This window comes from Schistocerca americana, chromosome 2, assembly GCF_021461395.2.
Source record: "Schistocerca americana isolate TAMUIC-IGC-003095 chromosome 2, iqSchAmer2.1, whole genome shotgun sequence".
Lineage (NCBI taxonomy): Eukaryota > Metazoa > Arthropoda > Insecta > Orthoptera > Acrididae > Schistocerca > Schistocerca americana.
In genome coordinates this window covers 191,560,205-191,585,802 of record NC_060120.1, presented here as the reverse complement: position 1 = coordinate 191,585,802, position 25,598 = coordinate 191,560,205, and the positions used below count along the sequence as shown (strand labels likewise).

At 40.6% G+C, this 25,598-nt stretch overlaps 1 protein-coding gene across 1 annotated transcript in view; it reads right to left on the bottom strand.

Annotated features, from left to right (window-relative positions):
* LOC124593866 (larval cuticle protein A2B-like) overlaps window positions 1–11,695 on the bottom strand; it is a 32,666-nt gene extending 20,971 nt beyond the window's left edge. The window contains exon 1 of the mRNA XM_047132214.1: window positions 11,678–11,695. Coding sequence (XP_046988170.1) covers window positions 11,678–11,695 — 18 coding nt within the window. The remainder of the gene's footprint in view (window positions 1–11,677) is intronic.
* Between the last annotated feature and the right edge of the window lie 13,903 nt (window positions 11,696–25,598).

The window sequence follows — 25,598 nt, the reverse complement described above, 5'->3', positions numbered from 1 at the left end:
AGGAAGATAGTCTATACACACACTTTGTTATATCACTAAGCAATATATACTTTTTTTGGAGAGAGGAAGTAATTGCATATCTTGGCTCACTGGCAGTTGTTCAACAACAGTACATTTTGATCTGGCTTGGCAAACATTGGTCTTGACATGATGACCATGACGTTGACTAACTATTATTGACTGTTATACATTGCTGCCAGTACTACTTGATACACATGATGAACATCAGATTTTGACAGAATTACATTTACACAATTAACACTATTCAATTACACAGTAGTACTTAATGTGGATGAAGGATGAGTGAGTGTGTTCTGTGTGTTTTCCTTTACTAATCCTAACCACCTATCTCCTAAATGTTATTTTATTTGTTTGTAGTGGCTTGCACTGACACCCATAAATATTATAGGTTTACTGGTATTTGTGTATTGTAATAGTTAATAGGACAATTATCTGATATCATTTGTGTGTTTGTTATGATTTGTATGTTACTGTAAAAGCATTTGTATGTGTATTCAAACTATTGTTCATGCCTGAACTGTCTGATTAGTGAAGATAAATATTCTGAACTGTTACTGGTACCTTTTCTACATGAGTGGTGCCACTAGGACATGTTTAATTGGTGCTCATAAACTCTGACGAACAGTGTGAACAGTGCTAGTGAGTTTGATGGAACTGCTTCCACTGAAATAATGTCACTTGTTGCTGTCTGCACCTGCTCAACATTGCTGGGTGCATCTAATGAACTGTTTCTACTGAAATGAAGTCACTTGTTGGTGTGTGCACCTGCACTCAACATTGCTGGGTGCAACTGATGAACTGCTTCTACTGAACTAATGTGACTTGTTGCTGTGTGTACCTCTTGAACTTTACTGGGTGCCACAGATGGAACTGCTTCTACTGAAATGATGTCACTTGTTGCTGTCTGCACCTGCTCAACATTGCTGGGTGCAACTGATGAACTGTTTTTACTGAAATGATGTCACTTGTTGCTGTCTGCACCGCACTCAACATTGCTGGGTGCAACTGATGAACTGCTTCTACTGAATGGTGTCACTTGGGGTGTCTGCACCTGCTCAACATTGCTGGGTGCAACTGATGAACTGTTTTTACTGAAATAATGTCACTTGTTGCTGTTTGCACCTGCTCAACATTGCTGGGTGCAACTGATGAACTGCTTCTACTGAAATGATGTCACTTGTTGGTGTCTGCACCTGCTCTCAACTTTACTGGGTGCCACAGATGGAACTGCTTCTACTGAAATAATGTCACTTGTTGCTGTCTGCACCTGCTCAACGTTGCTGGGTGCAACTGATGGACTACTCCTACTGAAATGGTGTCACTTGTTGGTGTCTGCACCTGCACTCAACATTGCTGGGTGCAACTGATGAACTGTTTTTACTGAAATGAAGTCACTTGTTGGTGTCTGTACCTGCTCAACATTGCTGGGTGCAACTGATTGACTGCTTCTACTGAAATGATGTTACTTATGAACTGTTTCTACTGAAATGATGTCACTTGTTGCTGTCTGCACCAACTCAACATTGCTGGGTGCAACTAATGGTCTGCTTCTACTGAAATGGTGTCACTTGTTGGTGTCTGCACCTACTCAACATTGCTGGGTGCAACTGATGGACTGTTTTTACTGAAATGATGTTACTTGTTGGTGTCTGCACCTGCTCTCAACATTGCTGGGTGCAACTGATGAACTGTTTTTACTGAAATGAAGTCACTTGTTGCTGTCTGCACCTGCTCTCAACTTTGCTGGGTGCAACTGATGGACTACTCCTACTGAAATGATGGTCACTTGTTGGTGTCTGCACCTACTCTACATTGCTGGGTGCAACTGATGAACTGCTTCTACTGAATTAATGTGACTTGTTGCTGGGTGTACCTGCTGAACTTTACTGGGTGCCACTGATGGACTGCTTCTACGGAAAACATGTAACCTGTTGGTGTCTTTTTTTTTGTATAAACTAATCATTGAAAGCATTTTATGTGAACATTTGTATAAACTGATTTTTTTTGTATATTGTGTAAACTATTATGTAAAGTCACATGTATGAAAAGAAGTTGTATTGCTTACTGTATTTCATATGTTAGGTTAGTAAAAGGTCAGTGCAAAGCCAAAATTTTTAACTAATTATGTGATATTTAGGTATTAATATTATCTTTTATTTTTGTCTGTATTTTTCTGGACGAATTTGGTGGTATTTTCACCACCAATGCTGGCAAAAATACCATCAAATTCTGGCCTGTGGAGGAGGGGCATATGAAAGGTGGCTACACTGTGCCACTGCGCCAGAGAGTGCGCCAAAGAGTACTATTAAGCCGCCTCCACAGTGCGTGTTACGAGATCGTAGAAGTCAGTGCTTGTTGTGACATTGGAGAGGACAGTGTGTGTTAAGAACTCATAGAGACAGTGTGTGCGTGGGCAGAGCTCGTGGTTGTTGTGAAGTTGGAGCAAGATGTTGTAGTAAAGAGTGTAGTTCCATGTCCTATGCAGTTATTTGATGGGAGAGATAGCAGATGTTATTGTAATGAGTGCATTTCGTCAATATATATGAAGGTAAAATTTATAATGTTCCTTTATTAGTTGTGTATCTGAAATAATGTGTCACTACAGGTTCAGTCAACAAAGCATCTGGCTCGTGTTCTTGTATTAGAGTGAATTTTGATTTTCTTGCGTAATTATAGTTTTTCTAAATTTTTTTTTGTCACGCCAGTATAGTTGGTATTTAAAAATTCTTGTCTTGTTGGAAAAGAACCGTGCCAGATGTGGACGTTGAGTCACACTCCCACATACAGAACAGTTACATTTGTGCTAGGATTTGTAGATTTTATAGTTGCTGGGGACTTAATTAATTAACTGTGTTTACGGAAATTTTCTTACATTGTTTGTTGCAGTCAGATAGCGTAATAATTCTAGTCAGGGCCAACCGATTACGAGACTTACGTAATCGGACAGACAGTTACAAAAGTATTTTCAAATGCATTTAATTAAGCCCCCATGCAAGGTGCCAAACGAAGAACAACAACGTTAAAGAGTTGGTAGAACGATAACCCTGTAAGCTACCGCTTTCGTGCGTGAAGGAATTATATTATTGAAACTTCAGACAGTTCGAAACCGTGTGTTGGATGCAGTGTGGGACACGAAATCTTGTAGGGCGCCAATAATTGTGTCACGAAAATAACTGACATTAGAGCGTATTATGTCTGAAGGATTATTCCTCTTTAGAATGGTCAGTACAATTACCAGTTTGGGTCTTTCTCTTTGTACCGAAATTTATGCTGTTCCGAAACTTCGTGGGACATTAAAATTACATTTTAATCCGCCAGGAAGTTTCCAAACGACATTGTGCAACACCTGCAGGTGTTGGTCCCAAGGGACTGCTCTGCTAGAAAGAGGTCTACGGTTACCAGTGACTGTATGCTGGCCCCAGTTTTGATTTTACGAGAGGTGGAATTTTCCTATACATCGGTCAGGGGGCCTGAAGATGACATAGTGAAACGCTGGAACTGGCAGCAAAAATAAAATAGACCTGGAAATTTAGACGGCTAAAAGTGTTTTGATTTGACATTTGTCCTCTTTAATGGCGCAAAAGCGTGGAGCCCTGCGATGTCATCCGCGGGCTCGGCGACATCTCAAACAGCAACATGTTGACACATGCGAAAAAAAGACACAGCATAGATGTTCATGTGAGGAGTAATAAAACCACGTCATTTCGAGGTCGAGCATAGCGATTCTGACCTCCACCGAAGAGGCGTCAAAAGAAGAGATGAAATGATGGTAAGTGGAGGTGAGACGACCTTTACATCGAGTAACACGTCCACAGTGAGACTGGGCAGAATTTTGGTGCCATTGTGACATCATTAACCCACCTTACACCTCACGTGAACTTCTGTTCTCTAGCCTTTATTTTGAGTGTGTCGACACCATACTGTTTGGAGCATTTTCGAGCACGTGGGTGACGTTGCAGGTACCACGCTTTTATAGCATTACAGGGGGAGATTGTAGGCACTTTTGATCCAAATTTTAAACTTCTACGTCGCAATGGGAGACAATTACGGGGTTTCGAAAACGTGACCCCTTACTTGCGTTGCGCAGTGTATTAACATTTGTATGGCGTACGGCAGCTTGGCTACAGTTATTTTATAGGAATAGTATCCAAGCAAGTAAATTTACCCAAGCAAATGAACTGAAGAGGACTACATTATACTTGTAAAGATTGCTACCCGCCGTTCAGAATTTAAGCACCAGTGAAGAGCCCCGCGTAGGATCGCAGAAAGGGGTGAATCGGCTAGCTCTGTCCTTTCCCCACCTGCCGTGGGGTCATCGACCCTTCACGTCACACAACCAATGTGGTCTGTAAATAAAAGCGTTTTCAGTTAAGGAGCATAAAGTAAAAAGTACATTAGGAAATGATTGGACTTGCCATATGCGAAGTTGATCATATTCTTCTAGATCTTACGATTTTTTAAGGGTTTGGACACCCTTCCCTCTCATCCTATTGAGCTCAAATTTCGCACAGTTCACTTTTATACAGAATGAAAGGGGGGAGGGGGGAAGTATCCCAAGAAAATATGTCAAAAATTTTAAAAGTCTACCCTAGTGAAGGGTGTACAGGCTGATCATTAACTGTATGCTAATATCACTTCTGTTTTGTTGCCCAAAATTCTGGCGATAAAAATTTTCATTCCCAGAACTCGAAACAGCTATGTGCTGATCACGTCCTTTCGTGTCATCGCACTTTAGAGCCCTTGAACATGCGGGCACGAGGGCTAGAGACGTACATATTGCTTAAACATCCAGTGTTTACAGAAATTAAGAAAATAGCGGTCGGGTTTGATAGTGAGTAGGTCTCCAACTTCGTGGTCGGAAATTTCGTTTGGTTTTCGAGCCACGTTGCACTAACAATATATATAATAAACAACAGTCATGTTTCCGAAAGGTTTAAGTTGCACGAAATATCTTGTATGTAGTTCCTTCATATAGAGTGAAGTGGTTTCATATAGACATAAAATTCCGTGGTAACCTGAAATAATTCGAACCTGAACATCATTTGGTCTTATTTGAAGGACGTTAGTATACCTGATATTCAAAGTAGACAATATCACTTTTTTTTTTACTAGTTGACATTAAGGAGATGCGTTTTATACTTCGCCATTTGAAAAGCAAGTAAAATGATTTTCCTTTATGCTTTCATCTTCACATTACCTTCTTCCTATTTTCTCGATGTGCTGACAGTTTGAAAAGCAGTGTAATTGTCTTGTGCAGTATTTTATTCGCTCTATATGTCGCACTATCTGCAATTGAAACGATGAAAGCAAAGACTGCAGCATAATAGATTGTACTTCGGTTTTTCACTTGCGGCTGCAGTGACTATGTCGCCGGTAAATTACAGCAGAAAATTATCTTCACCTAGCAGTCTTAACTGATCCAGTCGGCGAATGAAATTTAAGATCGGAATCCTGTTGTGAAGACAGTACAGTTAAAGTGCCCACTAGCAGTGTTATTCTTCTGTATCCGTATTCGCAAAATAACCTAAGTTTTCCCCGCTATAACGTGTTAAATATTTCAGCCGACAGTTGTGTTATACATTAAGGTATGAGCGAGTCTATTCTACGCAGACAGTATTTCATAGGTAACACGCAGGAACATAGACCATTAGTCTTCATCGCCTGCCAGTTATGCAACCCGTCACACAAACATCTCGTGGCCTTGACGATGCCTGTTGCTCACGAGAAAATGCCAACGACTGTAGAACCAGAGATATCGGTTAACACATACTGTTCCTAGTCGTCTGTCGTTTGATATCTTTAATTTCACCGTACTAAACCGATTGGTCCCTCCAAAACCCATTTAGTCTATACCTTGGGAAACATATAGTTCACATTGTACACATGAACAAAATACGTGTGTACGGAATACCACCAGGTGTGTGATTTTATTGAAGAGTTTCTAGCAAATACAAAACAGCACGTCATTCTCAAAGGAGTCTTCAGATTTGCGGTCGTATCCTATGGGGGTGTTATAGGACCATTACTTTTCACAGTACATGCAAATGACCTAGTGTATAAGGTCGGAAGTTCCATGAGGCTTATTGGGGATGGTGCCGTCGGATAACGAGAAGTCGTAGCGCCAGAAAACTGTATAAAAATGTAGAGCTCTGACGGTGTAGTGATTGGTAACTGACGCTCAACTTAAACAAATGAAAAGTATTGGGCACGTATTGGTAGAAGTACCCATTTGTATGATTACAAGACTGCAGAACAGTCACTGGATACAGGCACGTCCATTCTAGATCTAGACACATGCGCAGTTTCAGGTAAAACGACCACACAAAACTAACTGCGGGCAAGGCAGACGCCAGACTGAGATTCAGGGGAAGAACCCTCAGATAGTGTAGTCCATCCAAACGAGGTAACTTACAAGGGAACTTCCCCATCGCACCCCCCTCAGATTTAGTTATAAGTTGGCACAGTGGATAGGCCTTGATAAACTGAACACAGATCAATTGAGAAAACAGGAAGAAGTTGTGTGGAACTGTGAAAAAATGAGCAAAATATACAAACTGAGTAGTCCATGGGTCATATAAGCAACATCATGGAAAAAGTGTGCTTAGAAGCACCGTGTTCTCGTGGTAGCGTGAGCAGCTGCTGCATGAGAGATCCTTGGTTCAAGTCTTCCCCCGACTGAAATTTTTACTTTCTTTATTTTTGCATAGTTATTATCTGTCAGTTCGTTCATTGACACCTCTGTTCACTGTAATAAGTTTAGTGTCTGTGTTTTGCGACCGCACTGCAAAACCATGCGATTCGTAGACGAAAGGACGTGCCTCTCCAATGGGAACAGAAAACATTTGATCGTAAGGTCATAGGTCAACCGATTCCTCCACAGGAAAACACATCTGATATATTCTATACGACACTGGTGACGGCATGTGCGTCACATGACAGGAATATGTTGTCGACCCACCTAACTTGTACACTTGGCAAATGGGTAAGAAGATTTTTCTACCTTGCTCGATTTAGGTTTTCTTGTGGATGTGGTAATCACTCCCAAAAATGTGATGAAAACATAAGAGTTTGTCACATAAACTGAAAATAAAAAATTAAAATATACACTCGATGGAAGATTTGATCCTAGGACCTTTTGTTCCGCAGCTGCTCACGCTACCACGAGACCACGGCGCTCCTGCGTGCCTAATGTCCTTATTGTTGCTTATCCTCCCTTGAACTACTCAGTTTGTATATTTTGCTTATTTTTTCACAGTTCTACACAACTTCTTCCTGTTTTCTCAATTGATCTGTGTTCAGTTTTTCAATGCCTATCCACTGTGCCAACTTATAACTAAATCTGAGGGGGGTGCGATGGGGAGGTTCCCTTGTTAGAAAATATTCGTTTGACAAATGCTTCGGTGTAGGTACACAGTCTTGGATCCGTATCAGACAGGACTGATAGCAGAAACAGAGAAGGCGAAGAAATTGAGGCAAAGGTCCAGAGTTCGAGTCTCGGTCCGGCACACAGCTTTAATCTGACAGAAAGTTTCATATCAGCGCACACTCCGCTGCAGAGTGAAGATTTCATTCTAGAACCATCCCACAGGCTGGGGCAAAGCCATGTCTCCGCAAATACCGTTTCTTCCAGGAGTGCTAGTTCTGCAAGTTTCGCAGAAGAGCTTCTGTGAAGTTTGGAATGTAGGAGACGAGATGTTGGCAGAAGTAAGGCTGTGAGGGCGAGCCGTGAGTTGTGCTTGGGTAGCTCAGTTTGTAGAGCACTTGCTTGCGAAAGGCAAAGGTCCCGAATTCGAGTCTCGATCTGGCACACAGTTTTAAGCTGCCAGGAAGTTTCATAACAGTGCACTCTCAGCTGCAGAGCTGACAGATTGACAGAAAAGTTGGGCGTTTCGCTGCAGGGTCGTTTAATAAGTGCGAAAGCCTCACTGAGATGCTCGGTCAATTCCAGTGGCAGACACTATAAAAGCGGCATACTGCATCACAGTGCGGTTTACTGTTCCAATTCCGAGACCGTACGTTCGTAGAATAGTCAACCAGTATGATGCTTCTTCCTGCTTGTGTATTGCGTTGGGTCACATTCTATCTGTTCAATACCACTGTCGTTGAAAAACTGCTTAACTTTGAACGTATAGTCTGCCTTATAAACAACAATAGTAGCGTTGCTTTTATCTACCTCCACCACTATGGCATCGTGCTTCTTAAGTTTCTGATTATTGATTGACTTTAAATGTTCACTACTGGCATTGTTTGAATTAAAAACATTTCTCAATCAAACCACAGGCTTTACAAGCTAACATACTCGTATTATCATTGACTGCACGATCTAGTGCCAGCTTAAAGTCAGCAATTAGATCATTGGTGCGTTTATCATTCATTAGTGGTTGTATGTTATGTTTTAAGCCCTCATTTTGAAGGGAATTATGCTGATGACTAAACTGTCAGTCGGTGAAAGTGACTACTCACTTGGCACGACGGAAAACGTCACTACTAGCTGGTTTACCATTGTTAATCGGACTGGCATAAATTTTCCATAAGCGGGTAAGTTTACAATGATGTCTCTCTTTAATTGGTTGACCGCACTCCCACGTAAAGGCATTTAGTACTTTCATAAGTTCATCAAATTGTGTGTACGCATCACAAGCAATCCTGTTGAGCCCATCTTTCTAGGAGTAGAGGCACCTCATCTCCTTGCTTAACACAGTTTCAGAATACTTAAAGACTACCTTAGAGGCACACTGATTTTTACGTATCCTAAATTGCTTATGGAGTTACACAGGTATGAGGGCGTCAGCAACACATTGTTTATGAAACTAGTCCTGAAAGAAATTTTCGTTATTTTGGAATTGGTTTTCTCAAACGAGGCTGCCGCTTCTGAACACATTACTCCATTCCATTTTCAACAGAGAACTGTGAAACTGTATCCATGTGTGTAGTGACATTATTACTCCTGAAACTCAGCAAAGGCTTGAAGTAATGAATCCCAAAACATCGTTACTTAGAGCTAAAATATAACCACATAAATCGGATTTTCCTGTCTGCTTAATTGCAATCTAGTGGAACCTACTGCCAAATTTATCTTACAGGTGCTATGGCAGTTCTGTTTTTATGATGATTCAAAATAAGAAAGTGCTCGTTGGTAGGCTTCAAGGCAAAACATTCCCACCTTCCTATACGCCAGCTTCGCTCAAAGTGAAGAATTTATGTACTAACTAACCCACCAATGACACCATTAACATCATTGGCGACAATCAGAGTGACAGAATTTCACTGATCCGGGACGAAAATGATGAGGTTGTAGCAGTTCTCGGAATTACTACTTTATACAACTACTTCTCCTTTAACAACAGTTGTTGTTGTGGTCTGCAGCCCAGAGACTGGTTTGATGCAGCTCTACACAGTATGCACTCAAAATGATGCAATGGTTAATTGTGTAGCTGGTTGTTTAGCAGACATCTTTGTTAACAGCCTAGAGAATAAATACTTTAGCAACAATCTCATCTTCGCAAGGAAATACTCTTCTATTGTAGAAATATTGACGACATTTTCGTTATTTTTGACGGTCCCGTTGAAAACGTAAGCTCATTTGCGGAAGGATTTTGTAGTTTGCATCCCAAATTGATTCTCATGCACGAAGTTTTCGTGTCTAATTAGTCACTCAATGACCTTAATTTAAACATCCGATCAGCTGAGGGACACATCGTGTACAATATTTTCCAGAAACCTACAACCACTGATTCCATCACACACAAGCCGTCTTCTCATCCCGCTATACATATAGTTTTTTTTTTCATCTATGACCGGTAGGGCACTCAGTGTTCCTTTAAGTCAAGTACTTGCAGACCCAAATTAGCACATAACTTATTTCGTTTGAAGGCAACCAGCACAGCTGGTACTCGGAATACTCCTTCTGAATGCATGTATATCACCTCACTTTCTGCCAGTGACATATCTTACAGACTCGCCAACCTCATCAAAGGCAGTGGGGTTAAGCAGACCGTGATCGAACCCATTACCAGCTCATTCACAATGAACTGCTAGTTAAAGATTTCTTTTCAAACACAGGAGTCTAGAGACTAACTTGTGTCCAGTGCCTTCATACATATGTTTGATAAACAGGTCGCGAGGTCAAAATACAGTTTCGGTACCACCTTCTCACTGCAAAGGACTCTGTAAAGAATAACTGTTCTTTCCCCGAACATCTTAGAGCTCGTGGCCATTGTGAACCGAAACCATTGTGAACCGATGCTCGAGTCTCTCCAGATTCTATATGTATTGCCTAAAGGTAAAAAAATTAGCCATTCTGGACGATTTGAGATCGTCAAATTTCTCAAGCGGTTGGTAAAACTTAAGCCTTAATGATCAGTTGGTCACTAAAACCAAATTTTCTATGACACCAGGATATCAGCTTCGTCAAAATTTAGGTTGTTTTCTCTTTGTGACTATTTGGTCTGCACCTCACTTTTTTCTGCCTTTGCCTCCTATCATTGTGGTTCTGTTTTCGGTTTTACCATTACCCCAATCTTTTTTAAGCCTTTGTGTTTTTCAATTTTTTCCTACCCGTTTCGGTCCATCTTAACAGTTAGCAGTTGGCTCAACACTAGTTCGTATATTTTTAATTTCTAAGAGTATTTTATTCTATTCCGTCGTTTTAAATGGCTCTGTTCAGCATTTACTCTACTACAAATCTTTTTTTACAATCAGCGCCGCCACTCGGAGCTTTTATTAAGTTCCGTTCTCATGTCCGTCTACTGTGCAGCCCCCACGCTTCAGTATATACGTTGTCTGGAACAGTACTTGTTTACACTTCGATTCACGGCTGTGTTCGCTAACCTATCATCGCACTATATATTGCCATGCTTTCTTGAGTTCTTTCTGGTTCTTAATTCTGCTCTCAGTCTTATTAGTGTCGTAATTTTAGGGTTTTAACTGAGAGGCCTTTATTTGTTATTTCAGGCTTTTATTTGTTATTTCAGGCTATCCTACATTTATACTGACGATTGCGGCTTTCACTTTAACGCCCTCATATCAATGGCTTTTAAATGTGAGTAATGCGGTCTCCGCTGTTCAAGGCAAGTGCATCACTTTACTTCTCACCTTTTGGTTGGTTATCCCATTAATCTTTGCTAAATACGTTCACAAATGAACTGTTATGTAACAGGATTGTTAATAATCTGAAGATGCACTAACCGCTCAAAACGAGTAATTGTTAATAAAACACTTGCAACGGAGACTGTTTTCTATTTCTGTAACATATAACATATGGATTAGAACTAAACTAAGAACAAAATATAAAAATTACAGGCGGCCGTTGTGGCCGAGCGGTTCTAGGCGCTTCAGTCTGGAACCGAGCGACCGCTACGGTGACAGGTTCCAATCCTGCCTCGGGCATGCATGTGTGTGATGCCCTTAGGTTAGTTAGGTTTCAGTGGTTCTAAGTTCTAGGAGACTGATGACCTCAGATGTTAAGTCCCATAGTACTCAGAGCCATTTGAACCAAACCAACAGACGTTAAGAAACCTGCAGACCAGAACCTGGCAACTTAAAGTCGCTGACTGAAGCTTTTGCCACGTCCTCCAAGATACGGACATAAGCGAGACTGGACGTAAGCGACTCAGCAGCAAATGTTTGTGGTCTGTTCATCTCCACAACCACAGACCTTCCAGTAGGACCCCATCCCTGGATATTAATTCCGCTCCAAGTAATCCATTCTTTTGTGTGTCCAAGAGGAAATCCTTCATCAGGTGTCATTCATGTTTTAAGGCGCTGGGTTCAACACTCCTTGTTTGAAGTCTCATCTACTGTGATGGAGCTGTTAGGTCCTCTGAAGTCTTAGGAAAACTCTCTCTAGTACTGTCATGAACGTGCTGGCTGGTATATAAACAGCACAAGAGTTCCTGATGCTGCTATTGGTTTCTCTTTACTGGCTGCTGTTTTGCGTGGGACATCAGGAGCTTATAAGGTACCCTTCATTTGCAGATACTTTATCTCCTGTTCTGCTATTTCACGTACGTTAAGTGATTTTATCAGCGCTGCAGTACATATGGAGTAAGGAGCGAGGTTCCCACGCTGGCGTTTTCAGAACCAGTGGGTTGAGGTGCCGATGCAGAAATCGCAATCGATGTCAACAAAGATATACGTAAAGAAAGGACATTTATTCCGCCGCGAACCAAGTAACTGTTATTAATGAATATTTGCTAACAAAAGATGGCTTTCGCCACTTACACATTAGGAGTAGTCCATGGGTCATAAACACTATCTTTCAGAAGTTTTACAATTCCAGGAGACGTTGATATTAATATTATTATTATTACAGGATTAATCAGTATAAAGATTAATTAATAACAACGTCTTGTTGTGTTCCTGTTATCCTCCGCCAAGTCACTTTATGCAGCGCATCTTCCTTGTCGATGCTGCGATGTTCCATTACTCCATTTATGTGGTCTGACCAAGAACGTCGTGGTCTTCCGCGCTTACGTCTGCCGGGTGGTTTCCTTTCATAAACCTTCTTTGGCCACCGATGGTCTGGCATTCTCGCCATATGCCCGTACCATTTAATGATTTTTTTTCAATTCAATCTATCACTGTATCATTTGCCTTCATTTCTAGCTCTTACTTCATCATTAGTTTTCCTTTCGATTATTGATATTCTGGCACTCCTACGCAAATAATCCATTTCCACAGCTATTAGTCTTCTTTTGAGATCCGCATTTAAGATCCATAGTTCTGATCCATAGCATAGCAGTGATTCAACCATTATCTTATCTACTCTTTTCTTATTGCTGTTGGAAATATTCTTATCCCACTAAAAAGAATTCATACACCCTAACACTTTTCTGCTTTGCTGCATTCTATATTTTGCTTCTGTATGGCCCAATCCATTTTTATCAATATATGCCCGAGATATTTAAATTTCTCTGCCTGTCTCATAACTGCTTTGTCATTGATGTGAACTTCAAATTTAGCGTCACTATTTACCACCAGATACTCTGTTTTTGTTAGACTCATTTGTAGTACCCCATCTGTTGTATTCCTGATATAATCAACGTATCATGAACTCAAGGTCGTAATCATCTTGTGCTATAATAGCTTGATCGTCAACAAAGCTTAATGAAAATATCTGTCTATCGATGACATCGTTGACTGTGATGGGTGACGTAGTGCAACCATGTCGCAGACCTTTAGTGACATTAATAGGTTCTGATAACTTGAAACCTCGTTTAATCTGTAGCACACTATCCCTGCAAATTTCAGTAATAATTTATAGAATGTGATCATCCATACCCATATCTTTCATAGCTTCCCACAGCTTAGATATAGGGACTGTATCGTAAGCTCTTGCTAAATCTACAAAGGCAATGTGTAGTTCCTTCCCTACTGCTATAAATTTACTCATTAGTTGTTGTAAAATAAATAGGTTATCTGTACATGATCTGTTCTGCCTAAACCAGCTCTACTCTTCCCCAGTATGGTGGCCAACATTTTGTCTAATTTTTTCAAACATTACCTTGCCAAATAAGCGGCTCATTGTACAGTTGACTCTAATGCCTCTATAGCAGTTTGTGTCTTTTCTATTCCTTTTCTTGAAAATAGAACTATATATGACTTTTTCCATTCTGAGGTAATTTCAATCCTTTCACAACAGTTGTTCATCAGGCAGGTTATTCGTTTCTTCAGATATATTCCTCCAGCCTTCAATAATTCAACAGAAATGTTTCCTGGACCAGGTGATCGGCCATTCTTCATTTTAATTAATGCACAATTCACTTCCTCTATTGCAATGTTCATATTTCGAACAGTTACTTCCATGTTCTCTTCATTCCCTTGCATGTAATATGGCCTATCTTCAGTTAAAAGGTCTGCATAATGCTTTTCCATTCCTTTAAGGGAATTAGGTTGTCTACTGCTTTGTTCACTTGTTTTTTATTCATAATGGTAATTGTTCTCCGCACTTCTGTTGTTTCTGATCAACCTATTAGACTCTCAATTTGAATACATTTCTGTTCCCACATCTTGTTCTTTTCTAATTTAATTCTGTTTCTGAATTCGTAATTTGTTGTCTGGTAGTTTTTCCTGTCCTGTAGTGATTTAGTTGATAACCATTTTTTGCAAAGATTTTTCTATTCCCTAATCAACATCTTCATGTCATCAGACATCCGGGGAGGATTCTGTTTACCTAGACTCTTACTCTCGGTCCCTAGTACCTGTAGAGAAAATTTTGTAAGAGCTTTTTTAATATTTTCATATTCTACTTCAACATTGTCATCTTCTGGAATCACTTTTAGTTCATTTTCTAATGTACGTTGAAATAAATCCTTGATGCTGAACTGCTTCAGGAGAAAGAGCTTATACCTTGCCCGCTGTAATTTCTCCTGATTGCTGTGGTCAGCCATTTGCCCAGTTGTTGATGGTTTTCTCCTAAATGGATATGTCAACTTTGCTAAAACTAAGTAGCGATCAGATCCACAGTTGGCCTCCCACATGACTCTACAGCCTTGAACTACCATTTTTGGCCTTTGTTTGGTAATTATGTAATCAATTATGATTGATTTCTGCTGTAATGAAGGTCTCTCCCATGTATATCTGTGGGTATCTTTATGCGAATAGTGTGTGATCAGAACTTTCACGTCATATTGATTACAGAATTCTACAAGATTTTCTCCAGAACTATTAATGACATTTTCTCCATATGATATTAATAAATACACGAACAACTTTCGTATGACCGAAGATGTACGATCTTAAACGAACTATACCGATTGTATGCTCGAGTTACAGACTGTGTACCATAGTCGGCAGTCGTCTGTAGGATGTTTTGCAATCTAGTCATGTGGTAGACCATGCTGTCGTACTGTTAACTGTTAGCTTTTACGGTATGTCTTAAATAAACATACCATAATGGCATCCTGTGTAAACATTATTTGCACAAAAAACTTCTTCCCACTGCATTATGTAAAGCATAGACAGTAGTATTGCATTTTCAGAATCCGACGGCACTGCTACGATCTCAAAGGGGACATAAAACTAAAATAGCATCTCCACATAACGGGAGGAAGAATTCCTATGGGGTGGCTCACTAAGTCAGTTCCAGCACAGACTATCTTAATTATCGCACAATTTGGGTGAGAAAGCTTGGCCAGTTATACTGAACGTCCCTTATATCACCATCTACGGACTTACCGGCTAAACTGAGGTTTAGTACGAATGTGGTGTTCTTGCAAGCTCCATTAGATGAGATAGCTTCTCTAGAGGGGCGCACCATAGACAGTCTGTAATGATGTGGCATGTTTCGTTGATACCTGTAATCACTGCTTTGATACAGCGAGATCTAAGCCACACAGAGCGTGTGTATTAGCTGTAGAGTAGCACAAAGAAGAAGTCTTTCGTTTCTATAGAATGTTTACAACATACAGCCATAATCTTAATTTCGGTTTTATTGAAAAAACGGCATTACCAACTTCGAATATGCACTTTATCGTCAGATAGCTTTGTATGCTTTTATTAAAACACACGACAGGTTGCACACAAAATAACTTGCCTCACAATTGGTCAGACGGCGCCGTAGGGGAGCGGACAATGACATTGGTGGAGGTTCCACTGTAAATGACCACGACGCCGCAGGCGAGGTGCACTTCGATACCTGAAGACTTCGCACAAACGCATATCGCGTATAATTTGTAAGCTACTGCTAGAGCCACTGTAAAAGATTGTGCGATTATTAACAGGTTATGTCAGTACGATCAACAGCTCGACAAATGTAGATATTCAGTGTCAATAGTTTCCCATTAAGGGCTGAAAAAGAAAGAGTCATATAAGGAAAGAGCCAAAAAAAGCAAAGCAATTCTGACCATGTGCTGCCGAAAGAAACTCCATAAAACAAAAAGGGGTAAAAATGTAGTGAAGTGCACATCACTTATCATGATATCTACGATCTAAAATGAAGAACATGTGACATGTGTACGTAACATCTTGTGTATTTTCATATTTTTGTTGTTCCATAAAATTTCACTTCTTCTTTTAATATTTCGGCCGCATTCCGTACAGTCATCTTCGGTGAGCTGAGGTGACTGACGCGCCAGCACTTGTTCCATCCTTTTAAATCCGCGGACCGTGCCACTGCGGGCACAGATGCACAAGGTGCCAGAGACGTTAATCGGCTGCAAAGAGGTATAACATGCGCATAAAATTAGATCTATGGCTGCGTGGTCGATCCACAAGGTAATATCGATGTATCAGAGCGAGCTGCACCGTCGCGATGTCTTTGTGACTTTATTATGGAAAGTGCCGGATTCCATGATTTGTCCAAGCTGAAGCCGCTACCTCTGCTATCTGTAATGAACTCACAAAGACGTCGTGACGGTGCAGCTCGCAGTGAAACGTCGATATTACCGTGTGGATCGACCGCGCAGGCATAGATCTAATTTCATGCATATTTTACACCTCTTTGTCGCCGATCAACGTCTCTAACGCCTTGTGTATCTGTGGCCGCATGCGCAGTGCCGCGGTCTGAGCGTTTAGAAGGACAGAGCAAGCGCTGGAGCATCAGTCACTTTGGCTCAGTCTGAAGATAGCTGTACGGTATACATCCGAAATATTAGAAGAAGGAGTGAAATTTACGCAATTGCACACCCGAAATTTTATGGAACAGTCAGCTAACTTGTCTGTCAGTACTACCTAAACATAATTTTTTCTCTCACTTCCATATCCTTCCGAAATTCTGCAACCTTAGGAAGTACTTGTAGATATTCTTCCCCTCTCCTTCTTTGTTATCTTTATTATGGGACTTCAGGAGCTGGCGGTTCCTACAACCCTCTCACGCGCACATTTTATTGATCTTTTTGCTCCTTCGGTTGCCTCTCTCAACATAAATTTAATGGCTCTGCATATAAACACAAGTGCATGGCTATGATGATCTCCTGTGCCTACAGTATATGAAGACTGCAGTGCCATGGTATGTAGTAAAGAGGCAACAAAGAGAATGCGAACTGCCCAGGACGGGAGACGACAGGTAACTGAGGCGGCCACCCCTTCAGAACCATGAGATGGACTCAACGAGCACTCAAGACGAGAATATGTTTCTATGCCGGCGCCGCGTTATTGTACGAGACCTCTGTATTGATTTAAAGGAGAGTTACACTTCGGTAAAAAGAAATTAACAGTAGCAAAGCTGTGACAATGGTACAACTACTAAAAACTCATGTTTACAAAGTACTTCAAACGATCACCTAGAACATTTGCTTACACCAACTTTATCCAACGAAAATTAAATATTCCAGGCAATCATTCTATGTAAGCTGCAATTTAACATGCGTCTGTAGTGCAGCCATCATCATTACACCTTTGAAACTAGTTAATTTCTCTTCAACCTATATCAACTTGTATCGCCGGTAATGGATATCCTCCTATTTCCATCTATTGTACTATAATTTTTTTCCTTATTTTGTTACCTGAAGATATGACATTTCTGTCTCTTTATATATTGTAATTGTTTTACTATTTGTATATATATATTTATGAATTTATGTCGATGTATAATTGGTTTGTTTTGTAAATATTATTTGTATTTTTATGCTGGGTCTTGCCTAGGGAAAACTATGCTATCGAATGAATACATCGATAGGTCGTGTGGAGAACCAAAGTGTTTAGGATCTTTGGTAGTGTTATCTCTGCCGCGTGGAGCGCGGGCAGAGTAGAGCAGTGTCTGGCGGGAGTAGGGCAGTGGAGCAGGTGTGTTGTGTGACGCTCCCGCGAGTTGCCGCGCTTTCGGGGTTTGGCAGCATGTAATTGCGCCGACTTGCCATGATAGTTTCTGACACGGTGTCGCGGACTGGAAGCGTTGGCTGCCACACATCAAGAGCCCGTTTCGGCTGGAGACCGTGTCGAGAAGAAGGCGCGCCAACATCCAGCTTCTGCAACAGCGACGGCCGACAATGAGTGATTGTCGCCACCTTCTCGATCGACGACTTCAAACCTTCAATCAACCAACAAGGAAGACTGGTGGCACGTAACGTTTTAGAACTGTATGGCAGACCTCAGCTTTTCAAACTGTTAAATTTTTCTCACTAAATTACAGCAACGTAGCATGAACCTTTGTTGCTCATTGTCCCAATTGCATTACCAAGCAGGGTCCGTTCCTTTTCTGGAATGAACCCGAGTGTCGTTGAAATTCAAACGCCAGCATGAAAGTAATATCATTCGATTTCACTGCTTTAATTTCAAAGTTCAGTTAAGGTATTCATAGATGGCTACAATATTTAGATTACACAAGCACAAATTAAGAGTGCGAGTTTTGTTACCGTATTTTAGCTTACCTGTGACTGCAGCTCAGCTTGGTACGTACTAAATTTTACTATTGTTAATTGTTCAGAATCATTTAATTCAAGTTCAAAGTTAAATCTCTTATTTCTAAATTGCGTAGATTCAAGTAGCTTTTGAAATGATTGTTGAGGTAGCCCAAGACTAACCGTATTTTACTGAATTTCCATGTGCTTCAGAAACAAAGCTCACTATTAATTTCAGTCACTAAGCTAACTTTCAATTTTCCGGTTTTATTCATTCTTTTGCTAAATTAAGTCAGAGTGTAGCGAAATTTATTACTTCTGACAAACTTTCAGTTTTCACACTACAGGTGTCAACCTTCAGTTGCCACGCTTCTAGTGCTAATTATATGTGTAATAACCTTTCTTTTTCAGTTACTATAGTAATTGTCCATAAGACTGGCGACCGTAATTTCCCCCAAATCTCAAATATCTAATTACCGCTAGTTAATTGTTAACGTAACGGCCGCACATTTACTTTATTAACTTTACCCCTTTTCAAAATTAATTTCCACCAGTTTCATTTGCATTTTTCCTTTCATTTAGATGTAACCCTTTCCTCCCTCTTTACCGACAGATTAACTTCGGTGACGATTGCTTTTCCCAAATTTCCATTAGGTACACGTGGTTTAATTTTTCACTGTCATCAAGGTCGATAAGTGAGGGGGAGGTTACAAGCTGACCCATGTATTTTTAGCAAAGTGCGCAAAGTCGTCTGACGAGAAAAGTGTAAATTAGAAACCGGTGATGATGTGGTTTCAATAAAGTACACCAATACCAACTTAACCAACTCTGATTCCATGAGGAACAATTGTGCACAGTGAGCGTAGACCACTTTAAGGCAGCATAGGAACACAGCAGATAGCTGCAATCAAACTGATTTTTGTTGTTCTTGCTTATGCAGATTTCAGTTATAAATAGTCATCTCCACTGCTAAAATACAAGGAAATTACATAATGAGAATTGATTTGCATGAAATAATAAGTAAAACACCGTGTTATCCAATAGCACTGATCCACTCTAGTCAACATACAATCTCACTGAGTAACACTCCAACAAACTCGCAGCAGCCCATGTAGCTATACGATTTTACTAGTATAGTCTGTCGAACTGGGCAAGTGCAACATATTATCAATACAAAAAAAAAACCCAAAGAATCAGACTTGCTAAAACCATCCAGCATGTTGTGTTTAACAAAGTATGTATTGCAAGTAAGATAACATGGATGTATGTACTGCGAAAATTCAGTAGCATAATCAAAAATGGAAATGTGTTAAAGTATAAACGTAAGTGCAAGGTGGTAATCATATAGAGTGAAATTAGAGACCTGTTTATTGAAAAATAAATAATTACTTTCCGTTATACAGATTGCATTTAGAATTGGCAGGACTACAACCTATTTGATGTTTGATATGTTCTTTGGTGCTGTAAGGGACGTTGATAGAAGAGCAGCTATTGAAAGGTAGTAAGGAAATTATTATATCTAAAAGGTCAGTCGGAATGCACTAACACAGGCGGGGAACAGATCTTCAACCTCTATACAAGAGGGATTAATTTTACGAACACTGCGTTTAATGAGCAGGAAAAAGTAGTTCTAAGCAAAATTTTGATGTACAGTTTTAACACAAAAATAGGAAGCAGAGCTATCAGGATGTAATAATCTTGCCTCCTCAGAACTTTCCTATTTCAAAGGAAATGTTTCATATCATATCAATTTTGGTCTCACTTGAGTTAATTTTTGTATTTAAATTATATGTACCACATCTAAGGATAATATTGCGTATATTTGCTGCTCACCAAAACCCTATTTTTCAGCTAATATAATTTTATTTTTCATATCGATCCATTTAGCAATATTGATCTTGAAGCATGAAAATTATTAATCACAGTTGTTAAGAGTAAAGTGGACATTACTGTTCTCAACAGCAAGTACGGTGACTGAATAGAACTAATTGGTTTCCAAAGAAGACACATTGCGCATACCGCCGACATTCGTACTGTATGTAGATACGTTCACTGCAATACTGACATGAAGATAAATGGGCGCAAGAAATGAAACGAAATACAACTAACTTGTAACGAACCAATACTCAAAAAATATCCCTTAACAACCTGCGAAATTTTTATAAAAAGGTAGAAACCTCTGAGGTTTTTTTAATTAAAAGAACAACCGTTTTCACGCTAATTTCGGCGCACCTTCACGTGGTATTAGTTGTGTCTTCAGCATTACTTTAATCTACACTGAAGCACCCGTGATATAAGGGTAGCGTCTTTGATTAGTAATTAAAATGTCCTCAGTCCTGCGTTCGATACCCGCCATCGATTCAGTCCTGATTATTAATCATCATTGGCGGCCGATGACTTCTGCCATAAGAAGTCACCCTCATTCTCCCAACGGCCTTGTCAAAGAGGGTGGGCAGAGGTTCAGGGCTCTCTCTTCTCCTTGGGGTGGGAAACTGCCCCTAAAGGCTGCAGAATCAGCAATGATCAACTGCATGAGAATGCAGAAAGCAATGGAAACCACCGCATTTAAGACACATAATGTGTATCCACAGGACATGTGGCCTGTAATGGAAAAAAGAGTCATAATGATCACTCCATTGGAAAAGATTCCAGGATAATCTTCCATTCGCATCTCCTAGAGGGAACTGCCAAGGGGAATGTGACCATGAGCAAAAGATTGAATAACCAACTAAAGGATAATGTTCCACGAGTCGGTGCGTGGAATGTCAAAAGCTTGAACGCGGTTGGGAAGCTACAAAATCTGAAAAGAGAAATGCTAAGACTCAGTCTAGATACAGTAGGGGTCAGTGAAGTGAAATGGAAGGAAAACAAGGATTTCTGAGCAGATGAATACAGCGTAATATCAACAGCAGCAGAAAACGGTATAACGGACGTAGAATTCGTTATGAATAGGACGGTAGGGCAGAGAGGGTATTAGTGCGAACAGTTCAGCGTTGGAGTTTTATCCGAATCGAGAGCAAACTAACACCGACAACAATAGTTCAGGTATACATGCCAACGATGCAAGCTGAAGATGACGAGATACAGAAAGTATATGAGGATATTGAAAGGGTAATAAAGTACGTAAAGGGAGATGAAAATCTAATAGTCATGGAGTACTGGAATGCAGTTGTAGGGGAAGGATATAGAAAAGGTTACAGGAGAATACATGCTTGGGACGAGGAATGGAGAGAAGAAAGACTAGTTGAGTTCTGTAAGACATTTCAGAATACTCTGCTCAATCACAGGAGGAGGAGGTACACTTGGAGAAGGTTGGATGATTTCAGTTTGAACTTCCGAAATCAGATACTAAATTGCAAGGAATATCCAGGAGCAGATACAGACCCAGATCAGAATGTAGTAGTGATGAAGAGTAGGCTGAAGTTTAAGAGATTAGTTAAGAAGAATCAGTATGCAAAAAAGTGGATTACAGAAGTACTAAGGAAGTTCTCTAAGGCTTTAGATACAGCAATAAGGAATATCTCAGTAGGCAGTGTAGTTGAAGATCTATAAAAATTGCAAACACAGAAGCTGGGAAAAAGTGTAGACAAAGAAGGTATCTGTGAAGAAATCGTGGGTAACAGAAGAAATACTTCAGTTGAGCAATGAAAGAAATAAGTACAAAAATAATCAGTGGAATTGAGCAATACAGAAATACAAGTCGATGAGGAATGAAATAAATAGGAAGCGCAGTGAAGTTAAGAAGAAATGGCTGCATGAAAAATGTGAAGACATTGAAAAAGAAATGATTGTCGGAAGGACTGACTCAGCATACAGGAAAGTTAAAATAACCTTCGGTATAATTAAAAGCAAGGGTAGTAACATTATGAGTGTAACGGGAATTCCATTGTTACATGGCGCGGAGAGAGCTGATAGGTGGAAAGAGTTCATTGAAGGCCGGTATTGGGGGAAAGATTTGTCTGATGTGACAGAAGAAGAAACACGAGTCGATTTAGAACAGATAGGGGATCCAGTATTACAATCTGAATTTAAGAGATCAAATAAGGCAGAGGGGGTAGATAACATTCCATCAGAATCTCTAAAATCATTGGGGGGAGTGGCAACAAAATGACTATTCGTGCTGATGTGTAGAATGTATGAATCTTTCTGAAAAGTATCGTCCACACAAGTCTGCAGACTGAAAGAGCTGAGAAGTGCGGGAATTATCGCACGACCAGTATAACAGCTCATTCACCCAAGTTGCTGACAAGAATAATGTACAGAAGAATGGAAAAGAAAATGGAGGATGTGTTAGATGACGATCAGTTTGGCCTTCGAAAGATAAAGGCACGAGAGAAGCAATTCTGACGTCGCGGTTGATAATGTAAGCAACACTACAGAAAAATCAAGAGACGTTCATACGATTTGTCGACCTGAAAAAAGCGTACGATAATGTAAAATGGTGAAAGATATTCGAAATTCTTGGAAAAATAGGGGTAAACTATAGGGAGAGACGGGTAATACACAATATATACAAGAGTCAAGAGGGAATACTACGACTGTACGACCAAGAACGAAGTGCTTGTGTTAAAAAGGGTCTAAGACTGGGATGTAGTCTTTCGTCCCTACTGTTTAATCTGCACATCGAAGAAGAAATGATGGAAATACAAGAAAGCTTCAGGAGAGGAATTAAAATTCAAGATGAAAGGATATCAATGAGACGATTCGCTGATGACATTGCTATCCTGAGTGAAAGTGAGGAAGAATTAGGTGATCTGCTGAATGGAATGAACAGTCTAATGAGCACAAAATATGGATTGAGAGTAAATCGAAGAAAGATGAAAGCAATGAGAAGTAGCAGAAACGAGAACAGCGAGAAACGTAGCATGAGAATTGATGGTCGGGAAGTAGATGAAGTTAAGGAATTCTGCTACCTATGGTGGACGGAGAACTATCACTGGAAAAATGGGCATTCCTGGCCAAGAGAAGCCTACTAGTATCAAACATTGGCCTTACTTTGAGGAAGAAATTTCTGAGAATGTACATTTGGAAAAATTGGAAATTCGTGGTAAGATCTTATGGGACCAAATTGCTGAGGACATCGGCCCTTAAGCTTACACACTATTTAATCTAACTTAAACTAAGTTACGCTAAGGACAACATACATATCTATGCCCGAGGGAGGACTCTCGGACTCTCGAGGGGGGGGGGGGGGGGGGGGAGCCACGCGAACCCTGAACCGTGTACCGTGACAAGGCGCCAAAGACCTCGCGTCCATGTACGTTAGGAGCACGGCATTGTATGGGAGTGAAACATGGACTGTGGAAAAACCGAAACTGAAGAGAATCGAAGCGTTTGACATGAAGTGTTACAAACGAATGCTGAAAATTAGGCGGACTGATAAGGTAAGGAATGGGGAGGTTCTGTGCAGAATCGGAGAGGGAAGGAATAAGTGGAAAACACTGACAGGGAGAAGGAACAGGATGATAGGACATCTGTTAAGACATCAAGGAATGACTTCCATGGTACTAGAGGGAGCTGTAGATGGAAGAAACTGTAGCGGAAGATGAATGGAATACATCAAGCAAATAACTGAGTACATTGGTTGCAAGTGCTACTCTGAGATGAAAGGGTTAACCACAGGAAAGGAATTCGTGGCGGGCTGCATCAAACCAGTCAGAAGACTGATGGTTCAAATGTCTCTGAGCATTATGGGACTTAACATCTGAGATCATCAGTCACCTAGAACGTAGAACTACTTAAACCTAACCCACCTAAGGACATCACACACATCCATGCCCGAGGCAGGATTCGAACCTGCGACCGTAGCGGGCGCGCGGTTCCAGACTGAAGCGCCTGGAATCGCTTGGCCACATCGGCCGGCAGAAGACTGATGACTCAAAAAAAAAAATCCTGAAGCCTCTTCGCGTCCTTTACGTCACTGGTAAATTAAAACCCGCTAGAAGTGTTTGTCAAATTGATAAAAAGGGGTTTGTCCCATACATCAGCTGGTTGTGACACGGGCTCGGCCATAAGGAACAGTGAAGTTTTGTTAATGTGTAATGCAACTACATTATAGCACGCATACAGAGAATGCTTCTCATCCTGCGTTAACGACTGTCAGTTAGGTAGACGTTTTTGCATTATGTAATCTGTGACTGTAATTAAGATTTTTGTGTATTAATGGGTGAACTGAGCAATTTTTTTTTCATAACAAAACACATAGCCCATTAATCAATATCTGAATAGCTGTGCATATACTCGTATTTTCAGTGCAATAGGGAGATGAAAGGGGGTGAGAAATCAAACGAAACTCAATTACTGTGTAACGATGAACGGAAGACCACGTATCATTTATACCAAAATACTCATAAAATGTCCCTGTACAACCTCCGAAAGTTTGTCGATGTATAATGTAACAACAGTATCACACGCATACAGAGAACGCATTTCAGTCTATGTTTGCAAGTGTCATTTAGTTATGTTATGAGAATATTAGGTATATTATAAGAATTGTGTACACTTCGTGCTCTCACCCTGAGCAGATTACTATTTTGTAAATATTTAAACGTGTTTTTTCCGCAAGTTAGGGAATCCCTGTCTAGGTTACAGTGGGCGCGCACTGCGACAGTCTGGAACAGGCAGTGCTCAAAGACAGGCATGGGTAGCCAGCTGCTGTGTGCGAGGCCGAGCAGCGAAGGGGCAGAATCTGAGCAGTAAACGTAGGAGCTAAATCTGTTGAAACCAACATTCAACGTTCTCGGAAGGACCAGTTGTTACGAGAGCAGACTTTTGGGAGAGTCGCTACCTGTTTTGGCTGCCTAAAGCAAAAAGAACATTTCTTTTTCTTTTATTAGTGTGAGACATGAGGCTGTGTTTTGTGCAGTGATTGTAAATATTACGATTCCTACGTATTTAAGCGATGTACAATACACGGCATCTCAAACCTTTTGGGTCAAACTGAAACAGGTGATAGTTAGTCGACAACCGATTGTATTGAGACAGGGAACCAACGGTCGGAAATATACATTTATTGTGTTATGGACATACACAGCCCACACCGCATAGAAACAAAATAGTTCATAGTAATTTTTCTCTGCGACGACCGCCAGTCTCAGTGAATGTTTTGCAACAGTGCAAGCAGTTCCGCCGCACGCTAGCAAAGATCCCTGGTGTCTGTTGTACACTGGAACAGTCAGCGGGTGATAAACAGCGTACACCCCCGACCACTAAACATACTATACACAACTTTTCTCGTAGCTTGGGTGGCGTGTGATGACCAGTGCATCGCACCGGCGCATTAACCTGTACCGCACGCAT